Source organism: Gossypium hirsutum, chromosome D12, assembly GCF_007990345.1.
Source record: "Gossypium hirsutum isolate 1008001.06 chromosome D12, Gossypium_hirsutum_v2.1, whole genome shotgun sequence".
In the NCBI taxonomy this organism is placed as follows: Eukaryota; Viridiplantae; Streptophyta; class Magnoliopsida; order Malvales; family Malvaceae; genus Gossypium; species Gossypium hirsutum.
In genome coordinates this window covers 59218616-59240561 of record NC_053448.1, presented here as the reverse complement: position 1 = coordinate 59240561, position 21946 = coordinate 59218616, and the positions used below count along the sequence as shown (strand labels likewise).

The 21946-nt window shown below is 34.0% G+C and overlaps 3 protein-coding genes and 1 long non-coding RNA gene across 10 annotated transcripts; 3 read left to right on the top strand and 1 right to left on the bottom strand.

Moving 5' to 3' along the window:
* Positions 1-3139: 3139 nt before the first annotated feature.
* On the top strand, positions 3140-8155 carry LOC107947080 (translation initiation factor IF-2). Of its 2 annotated transcripts, none has more exons than XM_016881629.2 (8): positions 3140-3354; positions 3671-3715; positions 4166-4292; positions 4615-4684; positions 5063-5393; positions 5770-6807; positions 7132-7281; positions 7456-8155. In XM_016881629.2, exons 2-8 carry the CDS (start codon positions 3689-3691, stop codon positions 7888-7890), a joined length of 2178 nt encoding a protein of 725 aa, XP_016737118.2. In that variant the 5' UTR covers positions 3140-3354; positions 3671-3688; the 3' UTR covers positions 7891-8155. The 2 variants fall into 2 exon arrangements, with proteins under 2 accessions (XP_016737118.2, XP_016737119.2); XM_016881630.2 differs by having other exon boundaries at positions 3200-3443.
* A 786-nt stretch (positions 8156-8941) lies between these two features.
* Positions 8942-11026, top strand: LOC107947079 (6-phosphogluconate dehydrogenase, decarboxylating 3, chloroplastic). Its single transcript, XM_016881628.2, has one exon. The coding sequence runs from the start codon at positions 9262-9264 to the stop codon at positions 10747-10749; it is 1488 nt and encodes a 495-aa protein (XP_016737117.1). The 5' UTR covers positions 8942-9261; the 3' UTR covers positions 10750-11026.
* Positions 11027-11439: 413 nt separating this feature from the next.
* Positions 11440-14576, bottom strand: LOC107947078 (BTB/POZ domain-containing protein POB1). 3 transcript variants are annotated; one of them, XM_016881625.2, is made up of 7 exons: positions 14422-14576; positions 14028-14307; positions 13755-13901; positions 13323-13444; positions 13174-13237; positions 12742-13024; positions 11440-12367 (listed from the first exon to the last, which is right to left on the bottom strand). In XM_016881625.2, the coding sequence occupies exons 2-7, from the start codon at positions 14287-14289 to the stop codon at positions 11554-11556; spliced, it is 1692 nt and encodes a 563-aa protein (XP_016737114.2). In that variant the 5' UTR covers positions 14290-14307; positions 14422-14576; the 3' UTR covers positions 11440-11553. The 3 variants fall into 3 exon arrangements, with proteins under 3 accessions (XP_016737114.2, XP_040963409.1, XP_016737113.2); XM_041107475.1 differs by having other exon boundaries at positions 12742-13021; positions 14422-14574; XM_016881624.2 differs by having other exon boundaries at positions 14028-14429.
* A 3898-nt stretch (positions 14577-18474) lies between these two features.
* LOC121224334 (uncharacterized) lies at positions 18475-21653 on the top strand. Of its 4 annotated transcripts, XR_005921953.1 has the most exons (4): positions 18475-18876; positions 18996-19105; positions 20062-20319; positions 20649-21016. It is a non-coding gene; the product is annotated as an uncharacterized lncRNA (long non-coding RNA). The 4 variants fall into 4 exon arrangements; XR_005921954.1 differs by lacking the exons at positions 18475-18876; positions 18996-19105 and adding an exon at positions 21291-21653 and having other exon boundaries at positions 19112-20319; positions 20649-20750; XR_005921955.1 differs by lacking the exons at positions 18475-18876; positions 18996-19105 and adding an exon at positions 21285-21653 and having other exon boundaries at positions 19112-20319; positions 20649-20750.
* The last annotated feature ends 293 nt before the right edge of the window (positions 21654-21946 follow it).

Below are 21946 nucleotides of genomic sequence, written 5' to 3'. Positions count from 1 at the left end.
TTTCCATTGCTCACTTCTTTCAACAAAATCATCATTAATGGTAAAGAAAGTTTTTTCAATGCTGAATCAAAGAAAACCAAACCCAATCTTAAAAAAGGTGGGATAGACTCGTTGCTTTGGGTATTGAATAAAGTACTCTATCTATAATTTAAATATATATATTAGTATGAAGTACACGTGACATGTCATGTGTCACTATCTTATTATTCTATTAACCATGTCAGTTTTTATCGATATAAATGGATGATTCTTTTAACAAAAATAATAAAATTACTTTTTAATCTAATCTATAGGAACTAATTTATCCGTTTTTTAGTAGAGAGAAAATGAAATCTAACTCCTAAAATTAATAGAAGATATAATTCAATTATAATTTTCTATATATAAACAAATTCAAAATAATAAAATTACATTTTTACATTCAATTTATAATTCAAATGTAAGTTTGAATATATGGACAAATTTATAATTCTCTCTCTCTCTCAACCGTCAATAGTGAAGGCATGTGACTAACCAATGGCTAAGGAAAGAGGAAAAGCCCAAAAGAACAACAGCCAGTGCTAGCCCAATGATGTTTTACATTGAAATTTTAGTCCTTTGCCCCCATTAGCATGTGTTGATCACCTTATTGGCTAATACCCATCTTTGGGCAGAAATCTCATGCCTTTGTAAATCAATGTCAACAAAGATAATAAACCAATGGCAGGGCTTTGTTTTCAAATTTATATAGACATTGATCTTTTAACAAGTAACAATCGAAAAATCATTTCCTTGAAGAACAAATCCTTCGAAGGGGAAAATCATGTGCCCCATTAAAAGACTTGAAAGCATAGATTTAAGAACACACACATCAGGTGGGGGCTTGGGGGGCTGGAATTTTACGAAGGCACTCAAACTTAGACCCCACAAAAAAAAAAAAGCATCATAAATAGGTGGCTAATGAAATCATCAAATACTTTTATATGGACTTGGTCTAACCAGTGGAGCGCGTTGGTTTTTCTCTACTTTTGACTTATCCTCTAAAAATAAAAAAAGATGGAAAAAGCTTTGTCTATCCATGGAAATTGCCTAAACCATGTTTTGGCATGAAATACATTGATGGAAACCAATCTTTTTGGTGTATGGATGTGTGGGTTTTTCATTGGTGAAGAGCTTCTTGCTTCCTATGATTTGTAATAAACGTTGGACATTGAAATTTGGAGCACAAGTTTTTTGCTTCTCAAACTCTTGTATGTATGTCTTGTTAAACTTATGCATGTATGTACCTTATTTAGGTAGGGGTGCCTACTACAATTATTACACCTTTTCGAGAATTTTTCGACTAGAGTTTGGTCCCAAATCCTAATTGCCAATACCATTTGCAATTACTTTCTACCATAAACCATTAATTAAATTCAAAATTAGTCAATCACTTTCCCTTTTCAATACATCGTAATATCTGGTGATAAAATTAGATTAGCACTAAATTTAAAATTCGAATCCAATCGAATTGGATCAAGTCAAATTTTTGAGGACAAAATTTTTCTAGTGTTATTTTTCTCATTCATAATACTCAAGGCTTATGAAATACCAAACTCCTTTCCTCCTCCATTCGTTGTTAATTCCAAATGTAATCTTACATTAGAAAATGAAAGGCTTCGACACATATAAGGTAAAAGTGCTATGGATGCTTCAATTTTAAGAGTCGGATTACATTTTACTCCCCTCTATTCAAAATAAGGACAAATTAGTCTTTATACATTAGATCAAATAGCAAACTAGTAATTTAGTTAAAAATTTCATCAATTTTTACCATTAAGTGATGACATGACCCATGGAGTTAAGAAGGCAACAATACATGACATGCCATGTGTATCTTATGTTGAGGTGGTATTTTACCACAATAGCAAATTTTAAAAATAAAACAATCTAAAAAATAAATAAAATTTTGTTCAAATTCTGAATGCGATTTTTTAAAGAATTATTAAAATTTTAAGAATATATAAAATTATTTTAAAATGATTAAGAATTATAAAAAAAATATTAAAACTATTTTAAATTACAATAAATATGCAAATTACAAATTAATTATCATCAAGTTAAAATTTATTTAAATATTTAATAATTATCATGATGAATTGCTATAAATTTTTAAAAAATTGAAATGATAAATAATTAAAAAATATAAAATATAATGGAAGTGAAAGCTTTTGTTTTAAACAGTTGTTTGTCTCTGCATATTGTATACTGTTACGTAGACAAACATGAGAAATTATACTACAAATTTGGACAAAAATAATAATACACATTTAAGGGAATATGGTAATAGTAAATGGCGTGAAATATAAATATTGCTGATTGAAAAACAAAAAGTGATAGATCCTATCATTTTGAATTTGTGGTTTGGTGAGATTTATTTTATATTAAGACTATTTTTTGTAATTGTTATAATTTTTAAATATTTTTAATATTTATTTTATAATTATTTGAAAACACAGGACAAATCTAACTTTTTAATAATTGTTATAAATTTTATTTATTTTTATGATTTTATTTTTAAAATATTCACACATGTCATGTGTCGATTGCTACCTACGTTTTTCGTCAACTATGTCATCTATTGAGTAGGGATTATACGAAACTACGATTTCACGTCGTACTTATCCCTTTCCAATAAGAGGATAAAAAATCAGACTTTTTCTCCTGAAAAAATTCAAATCCAACTAAAATGTTAAAAATCAGGAGAAAAATTTGATTTGTCGTTCTCCTATTGGGAAGGGATGAGAATTGACATGGAATCACAATTTCATACAATCCTTTCTCGTCATCTCGAATGACCAGTTTGCTCTTTAATCTAGCACACGTGATCAATTTACTAATTTTTCGAATGAAAAATAAAATGCAATCAAATTCCTAATACAAATACCTCATTGATAATTTTACCATAAATAAAACTAAAAAATATAAACAGCAATGGTCCAAAAGCGAAAGGAGATGAAGAGAGTTTAGAATGGACCAAAATTGGGAGGGGGATCGGCCCAGCAGAATGAGAAGGGAAGAATCCAATAAAACAAAACCTCCAAAAGAAACGTAAAAGTCGGTCTAACTAAAAATAAATAAATAAAAAACCTAAAACATGGGCCATATGAGATCACCCACGACACGAGGGGCAAAAAAGTAACTATAGCAAAAACATGGTTAAAGCAAAGCCTCACCTAGCTAAAATCTCTGGTCTGATAACACACATGATATGATGTGGGTTTTGTTAGAAGGGGGGCAAAGATTGAATAAACCGACCAAAGCTCCGTCGGAGAAGCATTGAATCTCGGATCACTTTGCATCTTACAAATCTCTAACAACACCACATCAAACACAGTACTTTCTCATACCCCCTTGTTTTTCTTTTTGTTGTTTAAAAACAGAGGTTTTGTCAGCTTTTCGTCTATGAATCTTCTCCATTACTCGTGAGTTTTTGTTATTTTTTCTTTAAATGAATTATTGGGGGTTTTTTGGGTGCATTTATTGTTTTATACTTGAGTTTATTCTATTTACCATGTTGGGTTTTTTTTTTTTTAATTTGTGGGAAACATAGAAATTGAATAAGGTATTAAGGTCTGCGGTTTTTATTTGAATTTGACATTGCAATATAGATTCTTTTATTATCTCTAATCTTCATAGTTTTTTATTGCAGAGCTTGACATCTGCATGAATGGCTTGGCGAGGGGTTGGGAAGAAAGTAAGTTTTTTTTTTTTTTTTGGCGTTGGCATTGGTTGAGTTGAGGATCCCTTAATTATCTTTGCGTTCTTTGTTTGTAGCCGTTATTCATTAAGTTGCCACTTGAATCAATGTATCATAGGGTAGGAAAAGGTTGGAATTTATAAGAGTACTTGTTACAGTGTTAATCGGGGGACTTTCTTTTCCCTCTACTTAGATTTTAGCTGAGACTTTCAGGTTGGATGAGAATTTGACTGCATTATCGGATGCATTTTATTCGAATAGTTTCCATCCATTTTGTAGTGAAGTGCTTTGAATATGACCATATTAGTGATATTTAGTCTTTCCCTTCACATTTTTATTAGCTGCAGCATATATATTGTCCCACAGAAAGAGAGTGTCTGTTAAGTGTTTTGCAAGTGCCTTAGTTATCATCTATGATTGCTAATGATTTTCTAACATTGTTTACAGGGACTTAATGCCAGTCTCATTAGAGCTCTGGCTTCAGCACCTGTTGGACTTTCAGCTGGCTTAAATTCTTCGTCTACTTTTGATCTTGCAGTAAAATCACTTTCTGCTTCTTTTAAATGTGTGCCTGGTAAGCTGAGCCATCCATATTAATCTAGGCATGCATTAGCTTGTTTAATGTGTCAATAAAACATATGAATACATGCTATTTCTACTTATTGGAGCATGCATGTGTCTCAGTTAGTGAACTTCAGTTACTAGCCCTACTTATGGGTTTTAGCAATGAATTACTCACTCAACAATTGTTATCTCATTTACTTTTTCTCGTTTTGAAGTTTGCATAGTTGTAGTTAGTCAGGTTCAGTGAAGATTACATAATTAGATAACAGCCAATGAACCATGTAACTTGACTTTTGTGTTACCATATTCACCTCAAATATTTGCTACTGCAGGGTTGTCTTTCAGTTTGTTTCTACGGGGATCTAGATATCACAAAATTTTGAAAAATGAACCTTTAATACGGTAAGTTGGCTTCCTTCAATTACTCTTGTGTTCTGTCCTGGGAAGATACTATCTCCGCTATAATTATAGAACTTTGCAAACCTTTTCAATAGAGAGGATCAACACCTTTCAATATTTTGACCTTTCTCTTCAAATGTTTGAGTTGCTTATCTGTTGCAGTACTTGACATAAAATATATTCTCCAAGAAGTCGAACATCACTTGTGTAACAATTTTTTTCTATCTTCTCATTAGTCATGTATAATAGCTATCAATGGGACCAAAAAGAAAAGGAATTTGGAATGGTGTTAAGCAGGCTTTATTGATTCAAATAACTGATTTAAGTATAATTTCTGTACTTGAGAAATGGTATTGACTGTGGAACCCTGGCTGTGCTTAGGTATTTTCATGCAAGTCCAGAATTACTGGCTAGAAAGGGCATTGAGGTGGAATTGGGTTTAAAGGTTAGCAAGAAAAAACCTAAAGGGAAGTATAGCAAGAGGGAAAGGAGCCCGCCTGTTGTAGCTCCATATGTTCCTAAACTGAAGAGAACAAACAAATCCTTGCAAGAGAGAACTGTTGAGATATTTGACGGTATGACCCTTGTTGAGCTCGCAAGGCGAACTGGTGAGGGCATAGGTGTTCTTCAGGATATTCTCATAAATGTTGGGGAAAGTATTGATTCTGAATTTCACCCTCTAAGCATTGATATTGCGGAGCTCATTGCAATGGTATTTCTCATTCTTTACTCTGACATATTGATGAAGTATCTTGTTTGCAATTTAAAATGCAAAACTTGTGTGCGTGCTCATATAGACCTTTGAGTGGAATGATGAGTTCTAATTCATATCCTGGAATTATCCTCTGAAAATTTGATGCTGGCTTCCCTTTTTGACTCGGAATATATTATATTTTTATGCATTTTTCTTGCTACAACATTTCTCTTAATTAGATATATATAATGAACCATTTATGATACAACATCGTGGTGGTATTTGCTTTTGATCGTTGAGTTCCTCTCTTTCTCTTCAATCCTTTCCTTTTGTGTTAGACCCATTATATTTATCTTGTTAAAGGCTGCTTTGGGGACTTTTGATGGTTTTGCAGGAAGTTGGAGCCAGTGTCAAGAGGATACATGTCAGTGAAGGTAAAGAAATTCTCCCACGGCCACCCGTTGTGACTGTCATGGGTCATGTTGACCATGGTAAAACTTCCCTTTTAGATTCTTTACGTCAAACATCAGTGGCAGCCAATGAAGCTGGAGGCATTACTCAACATCTTGGTGCTTTTGTTGTTAGCATGCAGTCAGGGGCATCAATTACATTCCTCGACACCCCTGGTCATGCCGCATTTAGTGCAATGCGAGCAAGAGGTGCAGCTGTCACGGATATTGTTGTGTTAGTTGTAGCTGCGGATGATGGGGTGATGCCCCAGACTCTTGAAGCCATCTCTCATGCAAAGGCAGCTAATGTACCAATCGTGGTTGCTGTTAATAAATGTGATAAACCAGCTGCTAACTCTGAGAGAGTAAAACTACAGCTTGCTTCTGAGGGTTTGCTGTTGGAGGATATGGGTGGAGATATTCAAGTGGTTGAAGTTTCAGCATTAAAGAAAACCGGATTGGATAACTTGGAGGAAGCTTTGCTACTGCAGGCTGAGGTGATGAACCTAAAAGCACGTGTAGATGGACCTGCACAAGCTTATGTCGTGGAGGCCAGACTTCACAAAGGGCGAGGCCCATTAGCCACTGCAATAGTAAAAGCAGGGACTTTGGTTTGTGGGCAGCATGTGGTTGTGGGCTCAGAGTGGGGCAGAATAAGAGCCATTAGAGATGTGGTTGGGAATTTGGCAGAGCGGGCAACACCTGCAATGCCAGTTGAGATTGAAGGTTTGAAGGGGCTTCCGATGGCAGGTGATGATATTATAGTTGTGCAATCTGAGGAGCGCGCTAGAATGCTTAGTGCAGGGAGGAAAAAGAAATTTGAGAGAGACAGGCTATTGAAGATCAGCAATGGAAGGGCCGAGGAATTGGAACAATCAGAAGAAGTGCCTCAGAGGGCTGAAATGCCAATCATTGTAAAAGCAGATGTACAAGGCACTGTCCAGGCTGTTACCGATGCACTGAGATCTTTAAATAGTCCTCAGGTTTGTGAAAGTCGAGCTATATTATCCAACAAATATATATTATATATACATGTTCATGATCTTAATCCCCACTGCCTTGGTTGCTGATGTTTGTTGGGTATTCATCACTACTTGTACAAGTACTCGAATATGCTGAACTATTAATTTGGTAAAGCATTGGCCTTCTCACCTCACTATGCTGCAATTCTTTTTCTGGTATTGAAAATGAGAAGTAAAAACGAAAAGGAAGTGATGCTGGTCATTGTTATTGACTATTGAAACTAATCTTGTTGGTTCTCCCATGTGATGTGTTTTCTAATCGATACTGTCCAATTTCATTTCCAGGTTTTCGTGAATGTAGTCCATGTAGGGGTGGGGCCTGTTTGTCAGTCTGATGTGGACCTAGCGCAGGCATGTGGTGCATGCATTGTTGGATTTAATGTGAAAAGTCCTGCTAGTTCTATTACTATGGCAGCCACTGAAGCCGGCATAAAGGTACTAACTTCCCATTGCATTCAATCTCAATCTCTATCTTGCAGTAAGCGTCAATATATATGTATATGTACATCTATTTTAGTATTTTTTTTGGAGAGTATAAACAATTGATGTTATTGTGTTGTAGAAGCACATCGGAATGGAACTTTTTAAACTTAATTATTTGTATTGTAGATACTGATGCACTGTGTCATATATCACCTTTTGGAGGATATCGGCAATATGATAGTAGAGAAGGCCCCTGGCACTTTCGAAACTCAGGTAGCTGGGGAAGCTGAGGTGCTGAATATCTTTGAGATAAAGGGAAAAAGCAAGGCAAAAGGTGGGGATGTAAAGATTGCAGGCTGCCGAGTGATTGACGGTTGCGTCTCCAAAACAGCAACCATGAGGCTGTTGAGAAGCGGAGAAGTTGTGTTCGAAGGACCTTGTGCATCATTGAAGCAGGAGAAACACGACGTCGAGAAAGTAGGGAAAGGGAACGAATGTGGGCTCGTGCTCTGTAATTGTGATGCTTTCCAGATTGGAGATGTCATCCAATGCTTGGAGCAAGTGGTTCGGAAACCCAAGTTCATTTCATCGGAAAGTGGGGCTGTTCGAATCGAGTGCTGAAAACCACATTTACCAGTGAAAATTCTTTTCCACCATTGAGGACTTGTTTTCTTTGACCTGGCAATTCTACATTGAAATTCATGGAAAGCCTAGCCTTACTGCTAAGTAATGCATTGTGTTTTAGAGTTTGAACTGAATAATTTTAGGATCAAAGCTGTGAATTTAACGTGGAATTCGTCAATTTTGGAGGCGATAGTGATTATTTATAAAGTTTTGTATACAGGATATAAACAGATATAAGATGAAATAACTATTTTGGCATTCACAGCATAGCTTCAAAACCTCTTCCTAAACCTCTCAAAAATATTTTGCTAAGCTGCAAAGCTAGAGTCTTGATAACATCAATCCGATAGTGATTATTTATATTCAAGTTTTGTATACAGGATATAAACAGATATAAGATGAAATAACTATTTCGGCGTTCACAGCATAGCTTCAAAATCTCTTCCTAAACCTCTCAAAAATATTTTGCTAAGCTGCAAAGCTAGAGTCCTGATAACATCAATCACTGGGAACTTAACTAAAGCTCAATACTCAAATTTTCAGCTACGGTGTAACTAAAATCCTAGAGGTCTAATTTTGCCTAAGTCCTTATACTTTATGCACATTTGAAATTTAATATTTTTACTTTTGATCACAATTGAAGTCTAATTAATGATGCCAAAATCGTGTCGAAGAACGTTACTATCAATCGAAAATTTTACAACCTAAGTTAAATGTTTTTATTTACTTATTTGATCTTTCTAGAATACAATATTTTTATATTTTATTTTCAAAATATTTAATAATAATTGTAAACTTGGAAAAAAATAAGATTAATACATTGTTTGGTACTTGAATTTGACTTCAATATTCAATTTAATATTTTGAGTCTTTTTGTCCCTATTTAGCACCTATGTTTTTTTTTCTAGAGCACATATTTCAAACATTTCTTGAGCCACATAAGGCCTTTTGTATGGAAATCAAACTCGGGTACCAAATTAAACAGTAATCTAAACTCAGGTACCAAATAAGATATTAATCCAAAAAGAAAATCCTCTATTTTCGACACTGGCGAAGGTTGTTTTAGTGCCAGTTGAGACGGTGCCGTATAAGGGAGCCGTCAGTAACGATTCCTCGAACAGATCGCCTCTCTCATCGTTTGTTGAGGCCAATTTGCCCTTTCACTCCCTCGACGAGTCCGTCACTCTCAACAAAAATCTTTCCCTCCTTCAAAAAGCCAAACTCTTTCCCTTTCCACCTCCCATCCTTCCTTTAAAAATTAACAAATTATCTCTCACAAAACCCTCCCCCATTTCCCTTCTCCCTTCATATATCTAACACCCTTTTTTCCCCCTCCCATTTCCTCCCTCTTTTCCATCTCCCCCCAAAATGGAAGCATCCCCTGCTCTTTCTCGCATAGGCCTTGCCGGCTTGGCCGTCATGGGCCAAAACCTCGCTCTAAACGTCGCCGAAAAAGGCTTCCCTATCTCTGTCTACAATCGTACTACCTCCAAAGTCGATGAAACCGTTCAGCGAGCCCAAGACGAAGGCCAACTCCCACTCTTCGGTCACTACACCCCTCGTGAATTCCTTCTCTCTATCAAACGACCCAGATCTGTTGTTATCTTAGTCAAAGCTGGTTCACCCGTCGATCAAACCATTGCTGCTTTATCCGATCATATGGAGCCCGGTGACTGTATCATCGATGGTGGTAACGAGTGGTATGAGAACACCGAGAGAAGAATCCAAGAAGTTTCAAATAAGGGTCTTCTTTATCTCGGTATGGGTGTTTCCGGTGGCGAAGAAGGGGCTCGTAACGGTCCGTCGTTGATGCCTGGTGGATCTCACCAGGCTTATTCGAACATCCAAGACATACTTGAAAAAGTGGCAGCGCAAGTCGAGGATGGGCCTTGTGTTACTTACATTGGCGAAGGAGGATCTGGTAATTTCGTTAAAATGGTTCATAATGGAATCGAATACGGTGATATGCAGTTGATTTCTGAAGCTTATGACGTGCTTAAACATGTTGGGGGACTTTCGAATGATGAATTAGCTGAGATTTTTGCTGAATGGAATCGGGGTGAGCTTGAAAGTTTCTTAATTGAGATAACATCGGATATTTTTAGAGTTAAGGATGATTTGAGTGATGGGTTTTTGGTGGATAAGATTTTAGACAAGACTGGGATGAAAGGTACCGGGAAATGGACTGTGCAGCAAGCTGCTGAGTTGTCTGTTGCTGCCCCTACGATCGCAGCTTCATTGGATTGTAGGTATTTGAGTGGGTTAAAGGAGGAGAGGGAAAATGCTGCTGAGGTTTTGAAAGAAGCTGGATTGAAAGAAGAAGTTGGGAGCCTAGCAAATGGAATTGATAAGAAAAGATTGATTGATGATGTTAGGCAAGCTTTATATGCGTCCAAGATATGCAGTTATGCTCAAGGGATGAATTTGTTGAGAGCGAAAAGTGTTGAAAAAGGGTGGAATTTGAACTTTGGAGAGTTGGCTAGGATTTGGAAAGGTGGGTGTATTATTAGGGCTGTGTTTTTGGATAGGATCAAGAAGGCTTACCAGAGGAACCCCAATTTGGCTAGCTTGGTTGTAGACCCTGAGTTTGCTAGGGAGATGGTTCAGAGGCAAGCTGCTTGGAGGAGAGTTGTGGGGTTGGCCATCTCTGCTGGGATCAGCACACCAGGAATGTGTGCTAGTCTTGCCTATTTCGATACCTACAGGCGTGCAAGGCTCCCGGCCAATCTCGTGCAGGCACAGAGGGACTTGTTCGGGGCACACACCTATGAGAGGATCGATCGTCCAGGGTCATTTCATACAGAGTGGAAAAAGTATGCTCAAAAGAGTAATGCCGGTGTTGGTGCACTCAATTGAGGTTTCTGAGTTTGGTTTGTTGTACTATGGCTTTACTTGTTTGTTTCAAATGAGCATTGGTTATGTTATGTTTTTATGTTGGAATAGGATTCTACCTTGGCATAGCAAGGATTGTTCAGCCTTGAAGTTTTTCTTTTTCTTTTAATAAAATGCATGCCTTTTGAGTCGTGAAAATTGAATGATTCTTGGCAGACTGGGTAAAGCCTTGTATTCCTGTTATAATGTTATAGGTTCAAACAATAAACGATGAAATGAATCTGTTCAAGAGTTTGAACTAGCATTTTGGTAATAATGATTGTGAAATTTGGTACATTTGTTAGTGTAAAAGGCAAAAAGGTTGTCAGAAAAAGGGCGAGTAACATTGCTAATGCCTTCTCAATTAATTTCGATGAATGGATATTGTAATTTATTTTAGCCCCCCATTTTCTCTCCTATCATATGGATTTTGCATGTCTCTTCCCATTTTGATGCACTTTTGCTGCTTGCATGGATTTTGCTTTGTTGGCTCAAGCAGATGCACTCTTTGCTTGGAGTTGAATATTCCTAATACAAGTCATTTTATAGTAGAAAAATTGCTTCATTTTTTGGTTCAAAATGTAAAAAGTTCTCACCCTTCATCCCAATTGCGGGATAGATGACTACCAGTGAAGGCTAGCAAGTTCTACATTTGATTGCCAAATAGATTTTATATACATACATAATATTTTTATGCATAAGATATAATTATTCAAAATTTTACAAGGATTCAGAAGGAATTTAGAGGGTGATAAAGCAAAACGTCTAAAATACTAGCTTCTCACAAATTCATTGTCTAATAGTGAGTTCAGCCCTGAGATGGAGGATGCCGTTTATAAAGTAAATGCTATCATCTGACATGAATGCCGTCCAGGGTATACCAAACAGGTTACGATAGCCGACAGCCTTTCCTCCAGTGAAAGTGTAATTCCCTTTATACTTGCTTACATAATCCTCAGTTGGCTTTGACCTTGCCGCAAACTCATAGTCAACAGCAAATGTGACAGATCCCCTCTCTTGCATTCCCAAAAACAGCCCAAAACAATGGAATGAGCTTTGCTGATCCATGTTGCAGTGAGCAGACAAGAAAAAACCTTGTCCTCCAAGATGAAATGCCTGGGAATAAACCCTTCCTGCTGGAAACAGATGTGTACACTCCTCACGTTTCAGGTCCAGGTACACAACACACTGCTGCCTAGGCAGTTCAAACTCTACAACCTTGACTGGACGGTACTTGTATGCCCGCTCCACAAAGCGACGATAGGTGGCATTCGCTTCCTCTGCTGCAAGTGCCCGTTGTCTGTGTGGCATCTCAGACTTGAAAAAGAGAGCTTCAAGCACAACCTTGGATGCAAGTTCTGGATCAAAGTCGATGCAGGTTAAAACCTTTTTCAGCTTTCTGCAAGTCATATATGGAAAACGTATTACGCGACTAAGTCGTGTTGCAAAAATTCCACGTCGCTCCTCCAGTTTTGGGTAGTGTGTCCGAGCCCATTTCAGCACAAAGTCATAAACAGCATCCTCTGAAGCTACCTGGAGATCGTCACTAGAAAATACTGCCTCTATACCAGTAAGAGGCAAGTTGAGTACCTCCTCCTGGAACCTGACAAATAACCAATGCAAACTGGTTAGTCCATTATCTAGAGATTAACTCAACAATGGACCTAAAAGACGACAGTTAATGAAACATTGAACCTAATTTCACAAAATTTTCCACTTAAGGCAGCCATATATACACGTCCAATAAGCGAAATATAAACAGGACATGCAACACTGCATTTCTTGCCACGTTATTTTTAAAGAATGCCCACTATTTTGCAGCAGGGTAAAACTTCAAAACAAAGCCATATATATATCAACAAAAGGGTGCCCCATTTTCATATATTGATAACAAAAGAAGCAACCTTGTGGTTACAGTTAAGAAATTACTCAAAGTATAATTATGTATTTAATGTTGTAAATAATAGTGGCACTCACTTGGTTATATCCTTGTATCTCACAGCAAGAAACTGCTTTGCAGCATCTGTCAGTGGCTGAACAGCATCAGCCATTAAAACACTAGACGGAAGGTCCAAATATAGTAAAGCAGATTCACAGGTCATAGGCAGGTTCCGTAACAATCGGCTACAATATCTCATGCAAGATGCAACCTCGAATTTGTCAGCAGCCATCAACACATCTAACAAGGCAGTAGGTGTGGTCGTTGATAAGGTGTTGCTGTACATAAAACTAAGAAGGTCTAGGAGAGCTGTTTCTTCTGCTTAAAGAATCAGAACAAAATACATAAATGAACACCACAAAGTTCGACAGGTTCCAACATGAAAACAAACCAATGTCATTGGAATTCATGGCAAGAGAGGTAAAAATAAGACAAATGATCAATAATAGGAAAAATATTCTGGCGTTTACCAGAGGCATGTATCCTGAGTGTTACATGTCGCTGCTCTGACTCCTTCATTCCATTTGAAAACAACTGCAAGCAGAGGCACAAACCAGTAAGTCCATGAGTACAAAAACCAATAATAAAGACAGAAAACAACCAATCAGCATCCCCTTACCTTATAAAAGAAAGGACTTTTTGCTGCTAAAATTGGAGAACTAATGTGTATGGTCTTGACTCTTAGAACTTTTGAACAATCCATATTCTTAGATGAATCATTGTTGTAAATGGAATCATTCCCTATAAATGAATCAAAACGGATGTCAATGTTCATTCCTTGCAATCAAACAGTAACTAATACCCCCACACTGAAAAACTAACTTTAAATCTAGTTATATCATAAAGAAAAACTTTAGTTCAGTTAACAAAAAGAAGAAATAGTCCAAACTTAATTAACAACAAAGTGAAGGAAGCTAGGAAGTTTGAGTTGTTCGCGTGAAGTTTAACTAAAAAGAAAACCTTAATTAACATGAAGAAACCTGAAAAAGTGTGTGAATATATATAGAGTAGCAAATGATAAAAAGTAATTTATGTATGTAATTTAAGTTACCAATTTGATTGGAATTCAATCCAATATCAGAAGGAGACTCTTCAACCATTGCCATGGCCTCTTCATCTTGGTTCTCATAGGTTACACCATCCACCGTGTATGGCAAGTTACAATTCAAGATTTGCTCCTCACTTTGCCCGATAAAATCTGCATAACGCCATGAACCCAATCCCAAAAATTGTTCAAAACTACATTAATTACATTGTTAAAAAAAAAAGCTTTTTAAAGGAAAACTACCAATAATTTTAATCTTAGAAACAAAACAGAACAAACCGTTCTCTTTCTTGAAATCTTCCCTCCGTCTCTTCCTATTACGGGCCCAATCAGAGATAGAGCAGCAACCGCCACCGTCGGATTTAGTCTCGGGCAAATCAGGCATGATCTCGATCCTCAGGGTCCGATCGGAGAAATTACTGTCGTCAAAAGCAAAACCAAAGTCCGGGTCGACGGAAGCAGAGGCGGAAGCTCCGCCGGGTGAGAAGTCGGAGTCCATAACCGATTGTGGATTAAAAAGATCAGCGTCCGGCACTCGCATGCCCAAATCCTCAAAGCGCTTAAGCAGAAAGCAAGAGAGGTAAGAAATATAATTAGAACAGTAAAGTTGGAAGGAATTGAGGTTTCCAGAGTCCAAAACCTAGAACGAAAGCGCTGTTTTTATTTTCCGAACCTGAAAATGTTGGTTGGGTCTCCATTTCCGTATTTATATTGGGTTTGGTATCTCCTCCGCCTGCTATGTGGCGGTTAAAGATTGGTTATAACTGATTCTATTAACTTGTAGTTATGGTGGCTGTATAGTTGGATCAATCCAAAAACAATCGGATGATACACAATTGCGCTTAATTTCAATTTTAATTTTGTTTACAGATTAAATCCAATTTTGATTTTCAGATTCTTAAAAGCATGAATCTGATTTTAACTTTTTAAGCTACCCAACTACCAAACGCATATCTCCTTTATGATTGCAGATTTAACTCTACAGCTTATTCAAATTATATAGATTTAACTCATTTAATTTTTTTTTATCACGATACGGTATTTAAATTACTTTTTTTTTCAAACTTGGTATTTTTGTTACTCAATTAGTTAAATTTATTTTGAAAAAGTTTAATTTCAAAATTGGTAGCTATTTTTTTCATTTCAAAATTGGTAGTTCTGTAAATTCAATAGTTAGTTAAACCATTAAGCCTATTTAAAAAAATAATAATTAAGAATTAATATGTGACAAAAAAAGACAAAAAAATATTATTTCTCTCTTTTTTTTCTTTTTCTTCCTTAAGAACTAGACCAATGGTTGAACTAGTCAGGCTACAAGTTTTCGATCTGATCAAATAAATTATTAAAAGAATTCATAAAAATAGAGAAATTTGGTTTAACTATTTGTTTTTTAGCTTCGTTCAATTGGTCTATATTGGTTCGCGGGTTTATCTATTCAATGCCCATCTCTAGACCAATACCTCAATCGGTTATCGGTACGACTGTTTGGTCTGGTTTTGAAAACACTGGTTTTGATCGATGAATAACTTTTTTGATCCGGTTAAGTTGAGCAAGCAAGCAATGAAATTCAAAAAAGAATTTAATTGTCATATCTCGATCTCGAAAGGACAAGTTTTGAGCATTATTAGTATTATCAGACATTATAAAGGAAAAAATAGAAGGGTAAAATAATGTAAAAGAAAATAAAATAAATAAATTTTTTAAGTCTGTAAGACACGGTGATTTATTATTGGCTAGAATGTTTTTTAATTGATATAACATTTTGGTGTAAAATATGTATAAAAAGAATAGTTTAAGTACCACTTGTGCCAAAAAGAAGTAGGCATGATTATTTATTTAGCCCTCCAACTTTATAAAAAAATCATATTAGTCCTCCATTTAACTTTTTGGCTCTTTTAACCCTTGAACTTGCACTTTTTTTTTTGTTAAATCGCCCCAAAATGAATGGAAAAGATAACAAGTATTAACTTTGTTGACATTGACATATATGTCACATGGATACTACATCAGTAATTAATTAATTTTTAATACTTTTTTGTTTTTTAATTTTTATATATTACAAATTTTTTAAATAAATTTAATAGCATTCTATATTTTTATTTTTTAAAGTTAATTAGTTACTTATGTGACATCCACGTGATGTGTATGTCAAAAAAGTCAATATTTATTAATTTTTCCATTCATTTTGAAGCGATTTGACAAAAAAGCGCAAGTTCAATGTTTAAAATAAACGAGAAATTAAATGAAGAGCTAAAATGACTCTTTTTTTTTATAATGTTGGAGGAATAAATAAGTCATTAAGCCAATAAAGTTTAGGTAAGAACTCAAGAAAAATGATACAGTTTAGGTACTAATTTGTGGATTAAGCTCTTTTTTAAATAGATTTAATGGTTGGACTAACAAATGTACCAATTTGGGAAAAGAAAAATAGTTTAAGTATCATTTGTGACTTATAACCAAAAAAAAAAAGTTTAGATATTAAGATGGGAAAAATAGTATAATTTAAGTACCAATTTGTGGATTAAGCCAATTATATATAATGTTAGTATATTTTATGTTTATCTAAGTTTAACATATATTTGTCTAAAATTTTGTTTAAATTTGTCCATATTTGTAAATAACTAATCTAAACTCATTTTAGATCCAATCAATTATTAATTTAATATTTTATATAATTTTTCTTAATTAAAATTCTAAATTTAAACAATATATTTTTTAATGTTTACATATTATTATACTATTATATATTTAATTTCATGTCATATAAATTACATAATATATAAATAAAAATAAAATAAATTACAAATGTATAAAACTTATTGAGGTAGGCTTAAACCTTAAATATTAAAGTCTGAATTCAGCTTGTATTTTAATTTTTATAGGTTATTTATTGTATATTATTAAATTAAATTGCTTTCACATTAAATTTGTCAGTATTCAATTTTTTTATATAGTTTTATGTTTATTTTTACTCCACTCTAGTCAATAAATAAAATTAACTCTTGTTATATTTATAGTAACCTCTATATTCAATTTTATTTTTAGTAAAATATTATTTAAGATAATAAAAATATATAATAGTGATTTTGGAAGCAATTTAAAAATAACAATTAATTCTATGGAATAGATAAATGATCTAATCTAAAAAAAACTTGATAATTTATTTTTAAAAATTTAAATTTAAAATAAATAATAAATAATAACATATATAATATATAATATATAATATATAATTAAATAATAAAAATTTTATTTAAGTAAAATCAAATAGATACATTATCTAATTAATTTTTTTTTAAATTTTAAATTTTTGGCTGTCTAATTAAATGTTTATCCAATTTATTTAAAAGTATATTATTCATGTAATCTAATATAATTTATATAATTAACTGTTTAATTTAAATAAAATATTGTCCATATAATTTAAGTTCTTAAAAAACAATTACTGATGCCACTTGTAACAATAGTGACCCCTTACTCGTAAATTAGATGATAATGCACGTTCTAACCTATGTATTTCTTGTTATTGTAACAAAAAGATGCCAATGAGCTACAACTCATCATTTACAGGAGTGAAAATTTTAAAATATTTACAAATATATATTTAATTTAGTTCTTGACGATTATTTAAATTTAAATAGGATAATATATAAATGTTATATTTTATATTTATTATTGTACATTGTATATGAAAGATTAAATTAATATAATTATTCAGAATATTGGTTACTTTATGCAACTATTTAATCTATTATACTAAAATATGATTTATAGTAAGCTAATGTACATGCAACTAGAATGAGTTTCAATATTATTAAAAGTCTAAAGTAATGACTTAATTTGTTGAGGGTGATGTCAAAATTTATAATCCTCTTTAAACACTTTATCGAGATTGTATTACCTTTAACCTGATCATTAATTCATTTATGAAATTATAAGAATATCACCTCTTTTAAATTATAATTAATAATATTATAATAATACCTTTGTATTTTTATATTTAAATAAAATAATTATAAATCTATTTTATAATATTAAAATACAAATCTATTATATACATTATTGAACATATTTATAGAATTAAATTTTTATTTCAAAACGGGCAGCGGAGTGTAAATTGGGCCAGTAGACCCACTTTTTTCATCCATACTATCAACAACATCCAGTCCATTTTTATTAACTCCTCCTCCAGATTTTTATCACCAAGGGCCGCTATAACTGGGCTTCATTCTTTAGGCACCTCCGATATATGCAGTTCCGTATTCACCAATTCATGCAAAATCTATATTTCTCTCTGAGCCAAGTCTTGCAACCCCAAAAAGGTCACTCGGGAGAGTACCTCAACATATATAATTCAATAATTTATGTTCAAAATTAATTAAAATTTTATTCACACGTAGGAGTTGAGAAAAATAGAAAAATAGAAAGGCACCCATGTCTCGTCAACTCAAAATCACATCTTTCAATTCAATCTCAGAAGAAAATCTTGTCAGCTTAAAGTAAACAATCCCTACCCAAATATATACAGTTTCTCATATTTGTACTCAGGAAACAGTTCATACAGTGAACAATGAAACCCCGTCCTTGTTCCACCATCAACAATAAATTTGTCTCATCTTTAATAGATTTCACGCTCATCCCTACCCTACGTTGTGTTTGTAATAAATAATGCATTATTACGAAAGTTTACTTTTAAGTGGAATAAGTCATCCATATTCTAACACCATGTTTGGTTGGGTGTAATGGCTAATCCATTACACCCCGATTCGGTGGCCCCACCCAATACGTCGTTTGGTTCACCGTTTACCGAATCGGAGGTTTTGCTATTCCTTACCTATTCCCTCAGCAGCTGTAATAGGGATTCCTGGGTTTTAGTTTGTAATGGCTATTCATCGTTTTCTTCTTTAATTTTGAGACCAAAATAGCCTGCCTTCTTCTCCCAAAAAAATTCCCATCGATTTCATATCCTCAAATCAAGCCAAATCGATTCACCTTCACGTTTTCACATCTTCTTCCAGCCAAATCGATTCGCCTTCATCTTCTTCCGGCCAAAGGTATGCTGACAGCCAAAGGGCTTCACCATTCTTCCAGTTCTTGCAGCGACTGAGAAACAGTAGCGGGAAGGGAGGTAATCTTTTTTTGCCCTCATCAAGCTTCATCTCTTTAATTAACTTATTCTTTTTTTCCATTCGTTCGCTCTCTCTCTTACTCGCTCATTCATTCATTCATTTTGTTTTTCTATTGCAGGTGATTAGTGATTTACATCACAAAACTGTTGCTCGCTTCTTTGAAATTTGACAAGTTTAAGGGAAGAAATAAGAAAGTTGCTCCATACTTCTCGTAAAAACTTTGTTATGGTAATCTTGCTGGTGTTTTTTTTTTGGATCGATATAAATTTTTTGTATATCTATGTATTGTCTCTTTTATCTTGTTGGTTTCGTGTGAAATTTGGTTTATGTTTTGATTGAAATTGGAGATGACTTTTGATTTTTTATTTGAATTAATGAAGCAATGATTAATCCATCGAGGAAGAGAAAACATGGGTTTCTTATGAAAAATAAAGTCAACATAAATCTTGGAGGACCTTTGAACATGTTTTGCTCGATTTAGGTGTGGTTTGCATGGTGTTTGAAGAAATTTCTAAGTTCTAATTGTTTGGTGTTTGTGGTTTGGCTATCTAATTTCCTAAGTGTTTTTGGAGTTCCATTTTCTTTTTGTAATGTTTTTTGTTTACTTTCCATTTTGCATTCCACATGTTTGATAAATTAACAAAAGAAAATGATCATTTCCTATACCACTGAAGTTGTTAAAACTTATTTTTCAACTCCATTTTTCTATTACAGAAATGGGCTTTCTGTCAAAAAGAAAATTACCCATTTCTTTGTTTCTCTGGAAGTTAGCAAGTAACATAACTTTGATAGTTTATATGATGAAAAATCCCGTTAGAGTATTTAGGATTATGCTAAAGGTCTTATGTTTTTCAAAAGTATATATATAAACCGAGTCTTTCAAAGGTATATATATTTTCATCATTGGGTATTGCTTCATTCATGAAGTTCTTAGTGAGGATGAAAGTAGTAAGGTTCTTGACTTCCTTCAAAATCCTTATTGCCCCGGTAACATTGGTTAGTTTATTAGTAGAAATTGAAAGGAATGATAAAGATCGCAGAGTAAGTATGGCAGGTGATATCTGTCCCTCTAGCTGGTTACTAGCCAATCTTATAGCAGTTAATGACTTGCAAGAATAAAGACTTAAAGGCAAGGTACTTGTAAAGTTATTGTTGCCAAGATCAAGAGTGTTAAGGTGTTGTAGGGTGGAGAAATTGAAGGCTGAGAGGTCTCCTTCTAGATGGTTAACCCGCAAGTTCAAAGTGACAAGATTGGTGCAGCTCATGAGAGATGGTGGCAGATAACCAGTGAAGTTGTTGATGTGAAGCGGCAGTTGTTCCAACTTGGAAAGCTGGCCTATGTCTTTCAGGATGGGGCCTTCAAATTCATTGGAAAAAAGCTCAAGGATGGTGAGCTTGTCGAGTTGGACAATGGTTGTTAAAGAAGGCATAAGAAGGAACAGGTCAAATATTCTGCAACTCATATAGTTTTGTCTCTGTTTTTTAGGATTTTCATGCTAAATAACCAGAAAGCATATGTTTTTTAACTATTATTGTTATTATTAAGTATGGATATGAACAAGCTGCAAGCTTGTATTGGTACACAAGTAAATGCTATGGATATTCATCTTTAGAAATGAAGATGAATATTCATGCTTTAGAAATGAAGGCTGATTCATAATCTTGAGAAAACTGGAGAACTTCTGAACCATAGGACATAAATGCTATGGAGTATATAACTGGGCTTCATTTTGACTGTCCTTATGGTAATTGATATTTTCTTTGATTGCAGGATGATTCCTTGCAAAGACTAAGCATGGGGTGGCAGCTTTCGCTGGTGTGAATTGAAGGCTTATGAGGGGATTCTTGCACCATATGACAAGACAAGAGAATGGTTATTCCTGATGCTCTCAAGTTTTGCAATAGTTGGTTTCTTTTGTGGAATTTAGAATTTCGTTTTCTTACTTGCTTCTGTGGATAGTTAGTCATGCTCAATGTTTTTAAAATTGGTGGAGAAAATAACATTAGCCTGGAGTAAATATGAAATATACCATTGAACGCTTTTATGTAGGTTATTTTCAAGTTTTGTTTTTGGCTGTTCGTAATTCTGAATTCTCTTCACGAACATTGGTGTTGCCTTGGATATTATATAAGTTTCTATTTCTGATTGTTCGTATGCTCGACTATGAAATGGTTCCTATTAGCACAAAGGAGTGCATAATGAATTAGACTTCCTTCCTGTCATTTAAACTAAATATTCTTTATTGCTTACTAACTGAGCATGTTGTTTTCTAATTATGCCGTTTTCAAGGTATTCATTTTCATTTTCTTTCATTCCTGGAAAACCCCTTTTCTCTCCTTTGCTTCTTCTTACCAAGATTCGGCAATATATATCAGTTTGAGGGCTCATAAGGTTTCTGCAATTAAGCTGTAGGTTAAGGGGTTGGACTGGTACTTGTGGCTTGTGATTGCGGTTGCTTTTAGTGCCCAAACAAATTCAATCCTTGACATGCTGGTTCTTGTGACTTGTGGTTTACTTTTGGTGCCAAAACAAATTTAATCCTTGACATGCTGGTAGTTGTGGCTTGCGGTTGCTTTTAGTGCCAAAACATAGCAACTTTTCTGTAATTGATTATGTGTTCAATGTCACACATTTTGAAGCTTCATTTTCTTTGATTATTTTGAACTTCAATTTCATATGCTTATTTCAGATGTATGGTTGCCAAGTTAATGGCTTTGTTTTCCTTGTACAAGATCCAGCCAAGTTAATGTTTAATATTTTTTTAAATTTGTCTAATTCTTTTTCATTGCTTTTTCTCCTTAAATTGTTTTATTTATAAATTTATTATTCTAATAAATAAATGTCATGTTAAAAAATGAGAAAAATAGATATTCATTTATTTATAAATATTTTTAGAATTTTGTATGTATTTTTATCGAAAAATAAATGTTTAAATTTTTTAGTTTTTTAATTTTTATTTTTGAATTTTAAGAATAATGGTTAAATTTATATAATATGTAAAATTGAAGGTTAAGTTTATTGAATTTTTTAAAGTTAGGACCAGATTAATAGAATTTGTAAGTATTGTA

Coding starts and splice junctions, on each gene's coding strand:
- LOC107947079 (XM_016881628.2), top strand. CDS start 9,262: ATGGAAGCATCCCCTGCTCTTTCTCGCATAGGCCTTGCCGGCTTGGCC.
- LOC107947080 (XM_016881629.2), top strand. CDS start 3,689: ATGGCTTGGCGAGGGGTTGGGAAGAAA. Junction 5,394..5,769: donor TTGCGGAGCTCATTGCAATG/GTATTTCTCATT, acceptor ATGGTTTTGCAG/GAAGTTGGAGCCAGTGTCAA. Junction 7,282..7,455: donor CCACTGAAGCCGGCATAAAG/GTACTAACTTCC, acceptor TTTGTATTGTAG/ATACTGATGCACTGTGTCAT.
- LOC107947078 (XM_016881625.2), bottom strand. CDS start 14,289: ATGCGAGTGCCGGACGCTGATCTTTTTAATCCACAATCGGTTATGGAC. Junction 13,902..14,027: donor AGATTTCAAGAAAGAGAACG/GTTTGTTCTGTT, acceptor GGCGTTATGCAG/ATTTTATCGGGCAAAGTGAG. Junction 13,445..13,754: donor ATTGAATTCCAATCAAATTG/GTAACTTAAATT, acceptor ATTCATTTATAG/GGAATGATTCCATTTACAAC.